The sequence below is a fragment of the Procambarus clarkii genome, chromosome 12, assembly GCF_040958095.1.
Source record: "Procambarus clarkii isolate CNS0578487 chromosome 12, FALCON_Pclarkii_2.0, whole genome shotgun sequence".
Classification (NCBI taxonomy): Eukaryota; Metazoa; Arthropoda; class Malacostraca; order Decapoda; family Cambaridae; genus Procambarus; species Procambarus clarkii.
The window spans coordinates 6987134-7002309 of record NC_091161.1 but is presented as its reverse complement, the minus strand read 5'-3'; the positions used below and the strand labels follow the sequence as shown (position 1 = coordinate 7002309).

Genomic DNA, 15176 nt, shown 5'->3' with positions numbered 1-15176 from the left:
TCCTGTACCATCACCATGGGACATAAGATGTAATTTTTCCTGCTCGTTTTCCCCACATGAGGACTCGATGGGGGAAAACGAGGCTCTCTCGCCTGTGGAGTCTGAACTCAGAATGTCGTCTACTGGCGATGCCTGTTAATTATTAATTCGCCATTTATATATTTGCCTCAGCCATTTCTTCTTGTTCTCAAATTCCTCTTCTTTGACATTTGGCTTTTATCTCGTTTATGTTGTTCGCTGGTGACTGTGGCGAGGACAGTCTCCCAGGAGGCAGAGAGCGGCCCAGTGCAGCCTGTCCCGTTCCTGCCTCGTTGGTAACTGAAACTTCTTTCTTGATGTATTGTTATTTATGTCTTGGGGACTACGAACCCACGTGATAAATCTTTCGGGATATTTAGGGAGTAATGGTTTTTCCTTTACTTCCTCCTTTTAAGCTTCCTCATCTTCCTCATCTCCCTCATCATTGACTTCCTTATCTTCCTCATCATTGTCTTCCTCGTCTCCCTCGTCATTGTCTTCCTCGTCATTTTCTTCCTCATCTCCCTCATCATTGACTTCCTCATCTTCATTATCATTGTCTTCCTCATCTCCTTCATCATTGTCTTCCTCATCTCCCTCATCATTGTCTTTTTCATCTTCCTAATCTTGGAAGGAGTGGCCCCTTTTCCTGCACCTCCTGTCATTATCGTCTTTATCCTCCTCCTTATCGACTTCGTCGTCCTCCTCATCATCATTATCTTCATTCTCGTTCTCCTCGTCCTCATCTACCTTATCCTCCTCGTCTACCTCATCCTTCTAGTCTACCTCATCCTCCTAGTCTACCTCATCCTCCTAGTCTACCTCATCCTCCTCGCACCCATTCACCTCATCCACTGTATCTTCCTCGTCCTGCGTTTCGTCATCATAAGGATGACTGAACCTTCTCCTGCTTTTCCTGTTATATTCGTCCTCTTAACCCTCCTCGTCCTCGTCCCTGTCCTTGTCCTCGTCCTCGTCCACGTTATTGTCCTTGTCCTTGTCCTCGTCCTCTTCATCTTCATCATCCTCCATGTCATAGTCAGAGGATAAGTTGGACCTTTTCCTCCCCTTCCTGTCATCATAGTCAGTGTCTTCATCAGAGGATTGGAAGGGCCTTTTCCTTCCCTTCCTGTCATCATAGTCAGTGTCTTCATCAGAGGATTGGAAGGGCCTTTTCCTTCCCTTCCTGTCATCATAGTCAGTGTCTTCATCAGAGGATTGGAAGGGCCTTTTCCTTCCCTTTCTGTCATCATAGTCAGTGTCTTCATCAGAGGATTGGAAGGGCCTTTTCCTTCCCTTTCTGTCATCATAGTTAGTGTCTTCATCAGAGGATTGGAAGGGCCTTTTCCTTCCCTTCCTGTCATCATGGTCAGTGTCTTCATCAGAGGATTGGAAGAACCTTTCCCTCCTCTTCATGTCATTTTGGTTAGTGTCTTCATCAGAGGATTGGAAGAACCTTTCCCTCCTCTTCATGTCATTTTGGTTAGTGTCTTCATCAGAGGATTGGAAGAACCTTTCCCTCCTCTTCATGTCATTTTGGTTAGTGTCTTCATCAGAGGATTGGAAGAACCTTTCCCTCCTCTTCATGTCATTTTGGTTAGTGTCTTCTTCAGAGGATAGGGATGACCTTTTCCTCCTCTTCGTGTCATTTTGGTGAGTATCTTCATCAGAGGATAAAGAGGATCTTTTTCTTCCCTTTCTCCCGTTATCCATATTGTTCTGTTTTATACCAAATCTTATTTTATTCCTGGTTTTATTAAAGCGAAATTAATGAAAAGCTAAAAAAACATTAATCTTATCCTGTTCATAGTCTACATACACTAATTAGTAAATATGGAATATAAACAATTTTCCAACACACACACACACACACACACACACACACACACACACACACACACACACACACACACACACACACACACACACACACACTGAAGGCTGTTCTGATGTTAGCCAGCCTCACGTATGCTGCAGATGTAATTCTTTTGTCTCCTGATGTGGGCTTCAAGAGACAGGTTTGGTGTGATATCAACTCCTAGATCTTTCTCTCTGTCTGTTTCATGAATTACTTTATCTCCTATTATGTATCCTGTGTCTGGTCTCCTGTATCCACCGCCTAGTTTCATTGCTTTGCATTTATTCGGGTTAAACTTTAGCAGCTATTTGTTGGACCATTCATTCAGTCTGTCTAGGTCATCTTGTAGCCTCCTACTATCATCCTCTGTTTTAATCCTCCTCATAATTTTTGCATCATCAGCAAACTGTGAGAGGAACGATTCTATACCCTCTGGGAGATCGTTGACATATATCAGAAACAGTATAGGTCCAAGGACTGACCCCTGCATGACTCCACTGGTGACGTCCCGCCAGTCTGAGACCTCGCCCCTCACAGTGACTCGCTGTTATCTGTTGCTTAGGTACTCCCTTATCCAATGGAGTACCTTCGTTTTCACTCCTGCTTGCATTTCCAGCTTTTTCCCTAGTCTCTTGTGTGGTACTGTGTCAAAAGCTTTCTGGCAATCCAAAAATATGCAGTCTGCCCACCCCTCTCTTTCTTGCCTGATTTTTGTTGCCTGGTCGTAGAATTCAATTAATCCTGTGAGGCAGGACTTGCCATCCCTGAGTCCATGTTGATGCTGTGTTACAAGGTTCTTTCGCTCCAGATGTTCCACTAGTTTTTTTCGCACAATCTTCTCCATCAGCTTGCATGGTATGCAAGTTAGGGACACTGGCCTGTAGTTCAGTGCCTCCTGTCTGTCCCCCTTCTTGTATATCGGGACTACACTAGCCGCTTTCCAAATTCTTGGCAGTTCCCCTGTTGGCAGTGATTCGTTATACACTATGGAGAGTGACAGGCACAGTGCTTCTGCTCCTTCCATAAGTTTCCGAGGAGAGATTCCATCTGGGTCTATGGCCTTTGTCACATCCAACTCTAGTAAAAGCTTCCTTACTTCCCTATTGGTAATCTCAAACTCTTCTAGTGGATCATGGTTAATTACTGTACCCTATCTTATCTCTGGAACTTCTCCTTGCTCTAAAGTTAAGACCTTCTGGAATTTCTTATTCAGTTTCCCGCACACTTCCTTGTCGTTTGTAGTGAATCCGTCTGCCCCCATCCTTAATTTCATTACCTGCTCCTTTACTTATTTTTTTCTCCTGATTTAACTGTGCAGGAATTTAGGTTGAGTCTTTGCGTTGCTTGCGATGTCATTTTCGTATTGCCCTTCTGCCTCTCTTCTCAACCTGACATATTCAATCCTGGCACTCTGGTATCTTTCTCTGCTCTCCAGTGTCCTGTTATTTTTATGGTTTCTCCATGCCCTTTTACTTTGTTGCTTAGCTAGTCTACATCTCTGATTAAACTATGGGTTTCTCATCTTCATTTCATTGTTTTCCTTTTGGACCGGGACAAACTTGTTTGCTGCCTCCTTACACTTCTGCGTGATGTAGTCCATCATGACTTGGGCCGTCTTACCCCTGAGCTCTGTTTCCCATGTTATATCTGCTAGGAATTTTCATATATCCTCATAGTTTCCCTTTCGGAATGCCAGCCTTTTGTTTTCAGTACCCCTCCTCGAGTTCAATAACCCTTCTTTAAACAGGTACTCAAACGCCAATACACTGTGGTCGCTCATTCCTACTGGGGCCTCAAAACCGATTTCTCTTATGTCGGAGTCGTTCAGAGTCACATCCAACTCTGTCAGGTTCAACAGCCTTTCTCACATCGGGATCCAACAGATACCTCCTAACTTCATCTCAGGTAATTTCGAACCCTTCCAAACTGCCTGGTTTGTTCCCACTCTTAGTTCATGTACCTCTTATCTTTATACTTTCTACGAATGTAATTACTATGCTATGTATCCTCACAATCCCAATGTACCTTCTTGTATATATATAAATAAAATAATATGTAAATACTGAGAAGACTTCCTGGAATCTCTTGTTAAGTTATTCTCACACCTTAATGGTATGTGAGAATAGTAGGGAAGATGGTCTTTCTCTGTGTACCTATCCTCACCCGTTCTCAGTTTCATCACCTGTTCTTTCACTATTGTTTTCCTACTGATGTGACTGTGGAGCATTTTGGGTGAGACGGTGGAGAATGATAGACAAGATATTGAAATGTATGGAAGGTTGTGAATAATAGGGAAGGTGGTGAACGGTAGGGAAGGTGGTGAATGGTAGGGAAGGTGATGAATGGTATGGAAGGTTTTGAAAGGTAAGGAAGGCAGTTAATGACAGAGAAGGTGGAGAATGGTAAGGAAGATGGTGAATGGAATGGAAGTTGGTGAAGGGTAGGGAAGGTTGTAAATGGTAAGGAAGATTTTTTTTTATATCATATTATTTTCTACCACAGACGTGGCCACACATTTACAATGCTAATCAGCATCTATACATTTTCTTCTGTCCTCCATAGACAGAGTTAGAGATCTGTTAAATATATAGTTCAGGGATTTATTGAACAATCAACCACAGAAGGTGATTCGGTGCTTTTAAAATGTTAAGTCACTTAACAAAGTCAAAAATGTTAAAATGTGACATTAAGTCACTGCACATTCTCTCATGTGTACTATACATATACAAAACGCTAAATTGTAATGCCAATCCTGATCTCAAAAGCTTCATAGAAGGTTGTAACAGAACCCATGAGCACCACACCAGAAATAAATACAGTTTTGATATTCCTAGAGTACGACTTAATCAAACCAGAAATGCTCTACAAATCAAGGGGCCCAGAATGTGGAATGACCTTCCCAACCATGTTAAAGACAGTACCTCTCTCAACCAGTTTAAGATAAAAACTAAACACTACCTAATAAATTCCCTGTAACCTACCTCACTCCTCTATTGTCAACCCATGTCCGTTATTTTCTTTTTTTTTAATCAACACTGTTTGTCAACCTATTGTATTTGTGCTGCTTTTTCAGTCATGTTCCCCCTTTTTTTTATCTTTATTTGTATTTGTTCTCAACACTTTTTATTCTTTATGCTCAATTAGTATTAAGTTCTAGATATTAATGTTTTTCTTGCCCGAAACGCTTTGCGTAATAGTGGCTTTAGGCATTGTATGTACTAGCTCTATCTATATATCAATCCATTAATGTAACATCACTTGTATGTATATACCTTACCTGAATAAACATCTGAATCTGAATCTGAATCTTAAGCTTACCTACATACGTAGATACACAGATTTACGTATGCCCTACATAAAGTGTTCGAAGTGTCATTAATGTGCATTTACAAAGGTGAAGTGTAATTCTGATCAGCTTCCATATGTACTTTATACACATACATATACATACACACACACATATACGTACATATACATATATACATACATATATACACACACATGTATTCACATACATTTGTCTCTTTTACTCTGACGGGGTGAGATAGCTGATAGAGAAACTAGTGTGCAATTAAGCACTTAACCACTGAAGGTGATTAAGGGAAGATAATTGGTATGAAAGGTTGTGAATGGTAGGGAAGGTGGTGAATGGTAGGGCAGATGGTGAATGGTAGGGAAGGTGGTGAATATGAAGGGAAGATGGTGAATGGTAGGGAAGGTGGTGAATGGTAGGGCAGATGGTGAATGGTATGGAAGGTGGTGAATGGTAGGGAAGGTGGTGAATGGTAGGGAAGGTGGTGAATGGTAGGGAAGGTGGTGAATGGTAGGGAAGGTGGTGAATGGTAGGGAAGGTGGTGAATGGTAGGGAAGGTGGTGAATGGTAGGGAAGATGGTGAATGGTAGGGAAGATGGTGAATGGTAGGGAAGGCGGTGAATGGTAGGGAAGGTAGTGAATAGTAGGGATGAACGTGAATGGTTATGAAGGTGATGAATGATAGGGAAGATGGTGAATGGTAGGGAAGATGGTGAATGATAGGGAAGATGGTGAATGATATTGGAGGTGGTAACTGGTTGTAAAATATTTGTCTGGAGTAAAGTTCTCTTGGCACACACCGACAGTTAACCCCCCACGTTGGGAAGCCAAATGTATAAGTATGCTTCGGTAGTCCCTGCAAACACACAGGCACCACGCTGGGAAGCATGAGGTGGAGTTAGTGATCCAGAATGTGAGAGTGTACTCCTTATCCCTTATACACACCTTTGCCCCACCTTGGGCATCAGATGTTGGATGATACACTCTCATAAACACTCGGTTGACTCTGAGCGTCAGATGTGTAATGACCAATTTTACCACACCAGGCCAGCACCGCGCTGGGCGCCAGATTGTGAGATATTACTGGTCAATACACTTGAGAAGGCGTGACCAAAACGCCAAGGATCTAGTACTTCAAGTGGAGATGAAGGCCAGTGCGGTCTCCACTTCCACAAGCAATACCAGACCCCCCCCCCCCTACCCGCTCACTTTGGTCGTTCACTGCTACTTGCTGAACACCACACGTTCACTAACGCCCACAAGCTTTTGACACTTAAGGGAAATTTCACTCTTGATTGTTCCTCAGATGAATGGACAATCACTTCCTCTATCAGACGCACACGTGATACTGAGTCTTAATACTGAAATAAAATACGAGCACAAGCGAAATACCGTACCGTTTAGTCCTTAAAGAGGTTTATTCAACAGTTTCTTCCTGAAAGTTGCACGTGACTCCTCACTAAGCAATCTCCACTCTGCTAACCCAAGTGGACGACACAGATGGTCCTGGCGTCTCCGCGGCTGTCGTTAGTGCCGTAAATCCTTCTATAATATTAAACCAGATCCAGCTGCACTGCGGAGGTTTATCAAGGATCCGGCTCTAGGATTGTTTCGCGGATACAGAAAGTACTGTAGTTCTAGACTTAGGAATGACCGGCTTGTCCTGAGCTCAAAGGCATAGGGTGGTCCTCCTCTGGTGTCTGAAGTCCGTATGATTCTCCTGAGCGCCTCGTGAGCCCTCGTGAATGCTGTGACGTCATCCACTGTAGCCCAGTTGTAGTAAAAGTGATATTATATTATTGTACCCTGATGGATGCTCGCTTGACTTTCGTTTGGATGCTCGCTTGACTTTCGTTTGGATGCTCGCTTGACTGTTTTGTTGTTGTCAGATCAACTGTGTCGTGCCTGTGTACAGGTTAGTTTAATGTTAACTTCTAGTTTAATTTCTATTTGTTCTGGCGTTAGTCATGTGCAGTTTGCTTATTATTATATATAGCTTAAGCACTGTTAGTCTTTATACGTATAGTATATTATATGGCTTGTGTTATTGCAAGATGTAACTGTACTGTAATTATTTGTTCAATAAAGCCATATGTCTGGCAATGCTTCTCCTTTACCTCACCAATCAAAATGCCTTAGGCCTTCCCGGGCTTTCATACTTGGCTGGGATTGGTTTAGGCACCTGTTCGCTCTCTTGGTGTGGCGTCTGGTGCCACCAACTTCCACGACAATGCCCCATTGTTTCCGAGAATTTTTTTTGTGGTTGCAAGACTACCGGTTTAGGTTTGGGGAGACCTGCTTTCACCTGCCACTACCATTTCACTCGTACAATTTTCCCACTGGGTTGTAGGTACCCTCCAACTGTTAAATAGCTCTGCATTATTCATTGCCATACATCCTGACTACTTAGGTCACATCCAGTGACACCTTTTGTCTCCTCTCGATGAGACGAATCCATTGATACCCATCTTGATAAACTTCGGATACCTAATAACGAAGTTATATATTGCGAGCATTAAGATAGGGCGCTGAGAGGTCCATCTCTCAAATTAGTAGAAAAGTGGTGTCTTGTATGGAAGGTGGTGAATAGTAAGAAAACTGGTGAATGATAGGGTAGGTGGTGAATGTTAGGGACGGTGGTGAATGTTAGGGAAGTGGTGAATGATAGGGTAGGTGGTGAATGTTAGGGAAGGTGGTGAATGATAGGGATGGTGTGAATGAGAGGGTAGGTGGTGAATGATAGGGGAGGTGGTAAATGGTAGGGTAGGTGGTGAATGATAGGGTAGGTGGTGAATGGTAGGGAAGGTGGTGAATTGTAAGGATGGTGGGGAGTAGTGGGGAAGCTGGTGAAGGGAATTAAGGATGGTGGTGAAATGTAGTGAAGGTGTTTATCGAGTTCTCTCTTTGTGAGGGGAATAGATTTTCCCAGCTGTCTTAATGTGTGCACAGTGAGTGCACAACGACAGTTGACACTCTTACTAGTGCACAGAGGTTGTGCACTAAGTCGAATTCTGTTAATACAAGACTCAGCTACGTCTAGTTGGATATCATTGGGTAACTCATGTCAACAGGAAGCTATTGCTATCACGAGGGCCGTCGTTTTCTTAACCATTTAGCAATTACAGGAAGGAGAAAAAGTACAACAACTAGTAACTCCAAAGAGTCAAGTGGCACTCTGGAGTGTCGCGGTCAGGAAGGAGCCAACTAGATCAACCGTCCCTTGTGCAACTAGGCCTCTCCTCTCCTCAGTCCCTGCTGCCTGACTGCTTTGTTCCATATATCATGTATGGTAAGGTAAGGTGATGTATGGTAAGGCAGGTGGTGAAGGGCAGGGAAGGTAGGGAATGACGGGGAAGATGGTGAAGGGTGAGGGAGGTGGTGAATGATAGTTAAGGTTGTGAATGGTCGGGAAAGTTCTGAGTAGTAAAGAAGGTGTTTAATGGTAGGGAAGGTTAAGGAAGGTGGTGAATGGTAGAGAAGGTTGTGAAAGGTAAGGAAAGCGATGAATGACAGGGATGGTGGTGAATTGTAGGGGAGGTAGTCAATGGTAGGGAAGGTCGTGAATGTTCGGGAAGGTCGTGAATGGTAGTGAAGGTGGTGAATTGTTTGGAAAGTGGTGAAGGGTAGGGAAGGTGGTGAATGGTAAGGACGTTCGTAAAAGGTAGGGGAGGATGTGAATGATAAGGAAGATAGTTAATGGTAGAGAATGTGTTAAAGCGAAGGGATGGTGGAGAATGGAAAGGAAGGTGATTCTTACAAGTACCATCTGGTAGGAAGGTAAGTGATCACACTTACTTTTTTGTTTGCAAATGTTTTTAAAAACGTGACTGAAATGCATTTAAGCAATTCAATCAACACAAGACCCATTCAAGGCAAATGTTATATGCCATTGCCAATTAGGTTGGCCCTGTTCTGAAGCAAAATATGAACATTTTGCCAAGCTATCAAACCACACAAATATTAACTTAATATTTTCTACCTAGCACTGAATGTAATGAAACCCTTATGTCTGGTGGAGCCTCATTGGGTCCATGAAGTTATCTTCGCTGAGATTGTTCCATACTAAAAGGTTCCATCAATCAAGTCTAGTGCCCTTGAGGAGATACCAACTTTAATCTACAAAAAAGCCTCCAGATCTTTAGCCCCTGCTATTGCTTTGCTCTTCAACAAGTCACTTGAACTCCAAACCTTTCCAGATATTCTAAAAAAAGCGAGAGTAACGCCTGTCCACAAATGTGGTAATCTCACAGATGTTAACAACTACAGACCTATATCAATCCTGCCAAACTTGTCAAAATTTTTTGAAAAACTAATCTATAAGCAGCTTTACTCATATCTAGCCAAACTCAATATACTTAGCCCTTGCCAATATGGCTTCAGGCCCAAAAAAAGCACTAACGATGCACTTATTAGTATGCTTAACTCGATTCATACAGCTCTTGATAAAAATGAGTTCCCTGTTGGGTTATTTGTGGACCTGCGTAAAGCTTTCGATACTGTCAACCACCAAAACCTTCTTCTTAAATTACATCATTATGGTGTCAGAGGACACTCCCTACAATACCTCAAATCCTACCTTACTGACAGGCTCCAATGTGTTTCTGTGAATAATACAATTTCTCCCACCCTACCCATCAACATTGGTGTTCCCCAGGGCAGCATACTTGGCCCTCTCCTCTTTCTCATCTACATTAATGATCTTCCAAATGCCTCACAACACCTCAAACCAATTCTATTTGCTGACGACACAACCTTCATTTACTCCAGTCCTGATCCCCTTGCTCTAAATGCCACAGTAAATACTGAGCTAAATAAAGTCCATCTGTGGCTAACTGCCAACAAACTCACCCTTAACATTGACAAAACTTTCTATATTCTGTTTGGCAATAAATCCTCTAATCAAATAAATCTCAAAATAAACAATACCCAAATTTGTAACAAATTAGATGGCAAATTCCTTGGCATTCTCATTGACCACAAGCTGAATTTCCAGGGACACATTCTAAACATATCAAAAAAAGTTTCAAAAACTGTGGGCATTCTTTCTAAGATCAGATATTATGTACCACGCCCTGCCCTGGTGACTCTCTATTACTCCCTTATCTATCCATATCTCAACTATGGTATTTGTGCTTGGGGCTCTACTACCCAAAATCACTTACGTCCTCTAATTACTCAACACAAAGCTGCTATTAGGACAATATCCAATTCTGGCCCCAGACATCACTCGGTACCCCTACTCAAATCTCTGAATATGTTAGACATTAAGTCACTGCACATTCTCTCATGTGTATTATACATATATAAAACGCTAAACTATAATGCCAATCCTGATCTCAAAAGCTTCATAGAAGGTTGTAACAGAACCCATGAGCACCACACCAGAAATAAATACAGTTTTGATATTCCTAGAGTACGACTTAATCAAACCAGAAATGCTCTACAAATCAAGGGGCCCAGAATGTGGAATGACCTTCCCAACCATGTTAAAGACTGTACCTCTCTCAACCAGTTTAAGTTAAAAACGAAGCTATACCTAATAAATTCCCTGTAACCTACCTTACCCCTCTGTTGTCAACCCATGTATGTTTTTTTTTTTTTTTTTTTTTCAAATCAACGCTGTTTGAATGTAATTTTCTGTAATAATTTGTAATTGTATCTGTGCTGCTTTTTCAACAATGTTCCCCCCTCTTTTACCTCTATTTTTATTTGTTCTCAACACATTTTATTCTTTTTACCCATTAGTTTTAAGCTTTAGTCATTAATGTTTTTTCCTGCCCGAAACGCTTTGCGTAATAGTGGCTTTAGGCATTGTATGTACTAGCTCTATCTATAAAGCCAACAAACTTTGTAAAATCTCTTTATGTATGTACCTTACCTAAATAAAAATTATTATTATTATTATTATTATTATTATTATTATTATTATTATTATTATTATTATTATTATTATTATTATTATTATTATTATTATTATTATTATTATTATTAATCACACAAGTTACGTTTGGCCAACCAACTTCTGCATCAGGACCCTCAGATTTGGTCCCTGCCTCTCAGCTGAGAGGCAGGACCAAAGAGCCGAAGCTCAACCCCCACAAACAGAACTAGGCAAGTACAACTAAGTGAGTAGAGGCACAGGGAGTGACAATTTACCACCCCATTTGGGGAAAGCATCAAGAAAGTCACAATATTTCAGGAAATTAAGGAAAACAGAGGAGCCGTCACTGACACACAAAAGCCAGAGAGCACACCTTCCCACTCTCCCGTCCACATCAGAGCAAGTGCGACAAGTACAGGACCCCAGAGATCCTTCAAAAGGTGAGGGAATATACCGGGAAGCACACAGCATCCGCCTCTTCGATAACCCTGAATTGGAGAGGAGGATGCAAGGAGAGTGCGCGTGGTCAAATCCACGCGCACTCTCTGTCCCTGTCAATGTCAAATCCCTGTCAAATGTTACACTCACACTTTGTGTAAAAGCCTGGTTTGTGCCTCGGAGAGGCTACGGGATCCAGTAAGTTCAGTAGACCTTCGGTTTCAACCCTTTTAACCCTGTCGTAGCTCAGTCGATTAAGGCAGTGTCTGGGATGTTCCCGAACGCAGGTTCGAATCCTCGTCACGGCCCTTGCGGATTTGTTCATTTGATGCATCACGTTAGTGTGATCTCTGTGTGTGAGAGTGCGCGTGGTCTTCAGGATATGGGACTCGCCAAGAGCGACCTTGAGATTTGCTCTGTGAAAGACCTGACCTGGACATATTCCATCTACAGAACATGACCTAAGACCACATCAAGGGGCAGACCACCTTAGTCCCAGGATCACCGTGCACAGGGTGCATAAGGGTCAATATAGTCTTGTTTAGGTGAACCGCGGCCATGATAGCTAGCAGCTAACTATCTAAGCAGAGTCGTCATCTGGAGTACCACTTCTCCAAATGGTTTCTCACAGAAGGGTGGATGACCTGGCCGGAGCTCACGAGTGAGTAAGGCGGCGGCCGGAGAGACCCCCGATGCGCATACATGATAATCCTCCCGCTCCGGGGCCTTGTTAGGAGCTTCCACTATGAATAGTTTTTCCATGTATGCTGCTGTCAAGTCACTAATCCTACCGCTAAGCAGCTTGTTGTTTTGCCTTGAGCTTTAGTTCTTTTCTAATGATATATTGTTCACCTGTGCACATAGGGGAGCCGGTCGGCCGAGCGGACAGTGTGAGAGTTTTGTGAGTTGGAATAAATAAAATTGGTATAAGGAATTGAGCTCGGAAAATTTCTAAGAATTTTCTTTATTCTTTAACCTTTATTCCTGTCGCGATATTCAGTTAGGTCGCCTGAGGAAGGACTTGCTTAGTTAACACACCAGTGTAGTAAGCAGCTCATTCCTCACTTTGGGACCATGTATGAACAATTGACTAGCCGCGAGCAAACGCCGAGACCCCAATGAAAATTGAAATCCCCTCCACTAGGCCGTCGACTTTCGCTATTCGCCGAAGCGAATCTAACGAGTAGGTCCTGGGCTCTCACAACAATAATTTATCGTTGTGTGGTGCCGTATATTTGGTCCAAAACTCGGAATTAGTCTCAATTTGATTAGTCGAGTGTGAAGAACACTTGTAGGGCAATAATAATGTGTGGGGGTGTAACGAAAAGACAGTGTTAAACATAACAACTTAGTTTATTCAATAAAGTACTAACTACTACAACAAAAACAAAAGAAATATTAATGACGTTACTCGAAATCCTTCCTGTGACACTATCAATGACAGCTAGACACCAGCCCCTCGGACTGCATAATGAACTAACTCGAACATAAGCGTGACCACAGAGGAATCAACAAGAAACAAGAACTAACAGATCTGTAATCACAATTACAACAAATGACACAGTGGGTTCTGAAACACGTCTCCAGTAACTTCCTAACTGTTCTACGCCTCAGTGCAGTCTACACCTGCAATGGCGGTTGCAATGCAATCAAATCAGTAGTCTTTCAATGACAACAATGACTAATGGGTTCACTGGCAACTCCAGCACCCTTCCTCAAATTAATCCTTACGTTAACACTCCGTCCCACGGACGATCAACAATCAATAACAATTTGATTTACGTTAATCACAAAATAGCATTTACGTTAATTTAATAAAATAACCTATACGTTAATTTAATAACTCTTACAACTGTCACTAGTAACGCGGAAATTACACAACACTCTACCCGTCGAGCATTCAGTGAGAAAATCCCATTAATCCCTGTACTACCAGACAGCTGATTAATCTCTTTACTAGTTACGTTAATTTACGTTAATCGGTTACTAGTCAGTCAGCGATGGTAAACTCTGATTTACAATGTCCAACGTGCTAAGAGAACGGTAATCACTCGTGATTACCTTTAGAGTAATTAATTACTATCCTCAAGATCAATAATTAAACAATTCAATACGCAACCTTTCACACTGGCACAGCAATTTACATTAAGGTATGAATTCCGTCTAAGCCTTCCATACTCAGACCAATTCAGGTGGCTAATAACAGTAATTAGCCCCACGTTTACGTTATTCTAAAATGACGTTACTCCTCCCACGAGTCAATCAAGTGCCGGTACTTCCGGGCAGATAAATAACGACGGTACGTTAATGGAACAATGGAGCCTTCGTGTGAGTCGATCAAACAAGGATCGAGGTTAATTACTTTGACTTCCTGAAACACGTCAATTACCCGGCCCACTGACCGTTAATTACAACAGACAATACTCTAATTCTTATCTGGCTGATGGCTAGGCTCCTTGAGACTACCGTATAATAATCTACTATATAATCAAATCAATCAACAAAAAACATGAATATGAAAAGAAATTTAGGATTGGCCTAGTTACAAAGGAAGTAGTTAAGAGGTACTCATCAGTGCTTACCAGTATCATAAGAAAAGCTAAACTTTCATATTATGAGACTAGATTCAAAGAAGCAAAAGGCAACATGAAAAGCACATGGAATACCATCTCTAACATCCTGGGAACTAAACAACACTCCCACAACCAGATAACACTCTCTAAGTATGGCCTTACACCGTCATCTGATTTAGAAATGGCGAATGAATTTAATAGCTTCTTTTCATCGGTTGGTGCTAACCTTGCCAGTAAAATCCCACAGACTCAGACACATATCAACACATATCTCTCAGGCAGCTATACAAACTCTCTTCTCCTTTCACCAGTCAGCCCGACAGATGTTGTGTCCATCATACACACAAAAAACCAAAGCTGGGAACATCAGTGAAATCCCATCCATTGTATACAAGAGCGCCTCCCATGCCCTTGCGCCACCTATAGCTCTGCTGTTCAATAAATCCCTAGAATGTCATGCCTTCCCTGATATCCTTAAAAAAGCAAGAGTAACGCCAGCTCATAAAGGAGGTAATCCGGCAGACATAAACAATTATAGACCAATATCAAACCTACCCATACTATCAAAAATATTTGAAAAAATTATCTACAAACAGCTCTACTCCTATCACGTAAAATTCGACATACTCAGCCCCTGTCAGTTTGGCTTCCGCTCTCAAAAGAGTACCAACGATGCAATTATTAGTCTCCTTGATATAATTTACTCAGCCCTTGACAAAAATGAGTTTCCGATTAGACTCTTCATTGACCTGAGAAAGGCCTTTGATACTGTTAATCACAATTACCTCTTACGTTAACTCCATCGTTATGGAATCCGAGGCCATACACTGGACTATATCCAATCCTATCTTAGTGATAGACACCAATGTGTAGCCATCAATAACATAACCTCTCCCACTCTACCAATAACCGTTGGAGTGCCACAGGGCAGCATTCTAGGACCTCTCCTATTTCTTATATACATCAATGATCTGCCTAATGTCTCTAACATTCTGAAACCTATTTTGTTTTCTGATGATACTACCCTCATCTACTCTAACCCCAACCCACATACACTAAATAATAATAATAAATAAATAAATGTTTATTTAGGTA

At 41.9% G+C, this 15176-nt stretch overlaps 1 protein-coding gene across 1 annotated transcript; it reads right to left on the bottom strand.

Annotated features, from left to right (window-relative positions):
• Positions 1-429: 429 nt before the first annotated feature.
• Positions 430-1731, bottom strand: LOC123772926 (uncharacterized protein DDB_G0283697-like). The gene is made up of 2 exons (XM_045766363.1): positions 957-1731; positions 430-611 (listed from the first exon to the last, which is right to left on the bottom strand). Exons 1-2 carry the CDS (start codon positions 1729-1731, stop codon positions 430-432), a joined length of 957 nt encoding a protein of 318 aa, XP_045622319.1.
• Positions 1732-15176: the final 13445 nt, after the last annotated feature.

Excerpts from the sequence above, each read along its gene's own strand:
- LOC123772926 (XM_045766363.1), bottom strand. The coding sequence starts at position 1,731 with ATGGATAACGGGAGAAAGGGAAGAAAAAGATCCTCTTTATCCTCTGAT. Across the intron at positions 612-956 it reads CAGGGACGAGGACGAGGAGG|ATGAGGAAGACAATGATGAA; the intron begins GTTAAGAGGACG and ends ATGATGAGGGAG.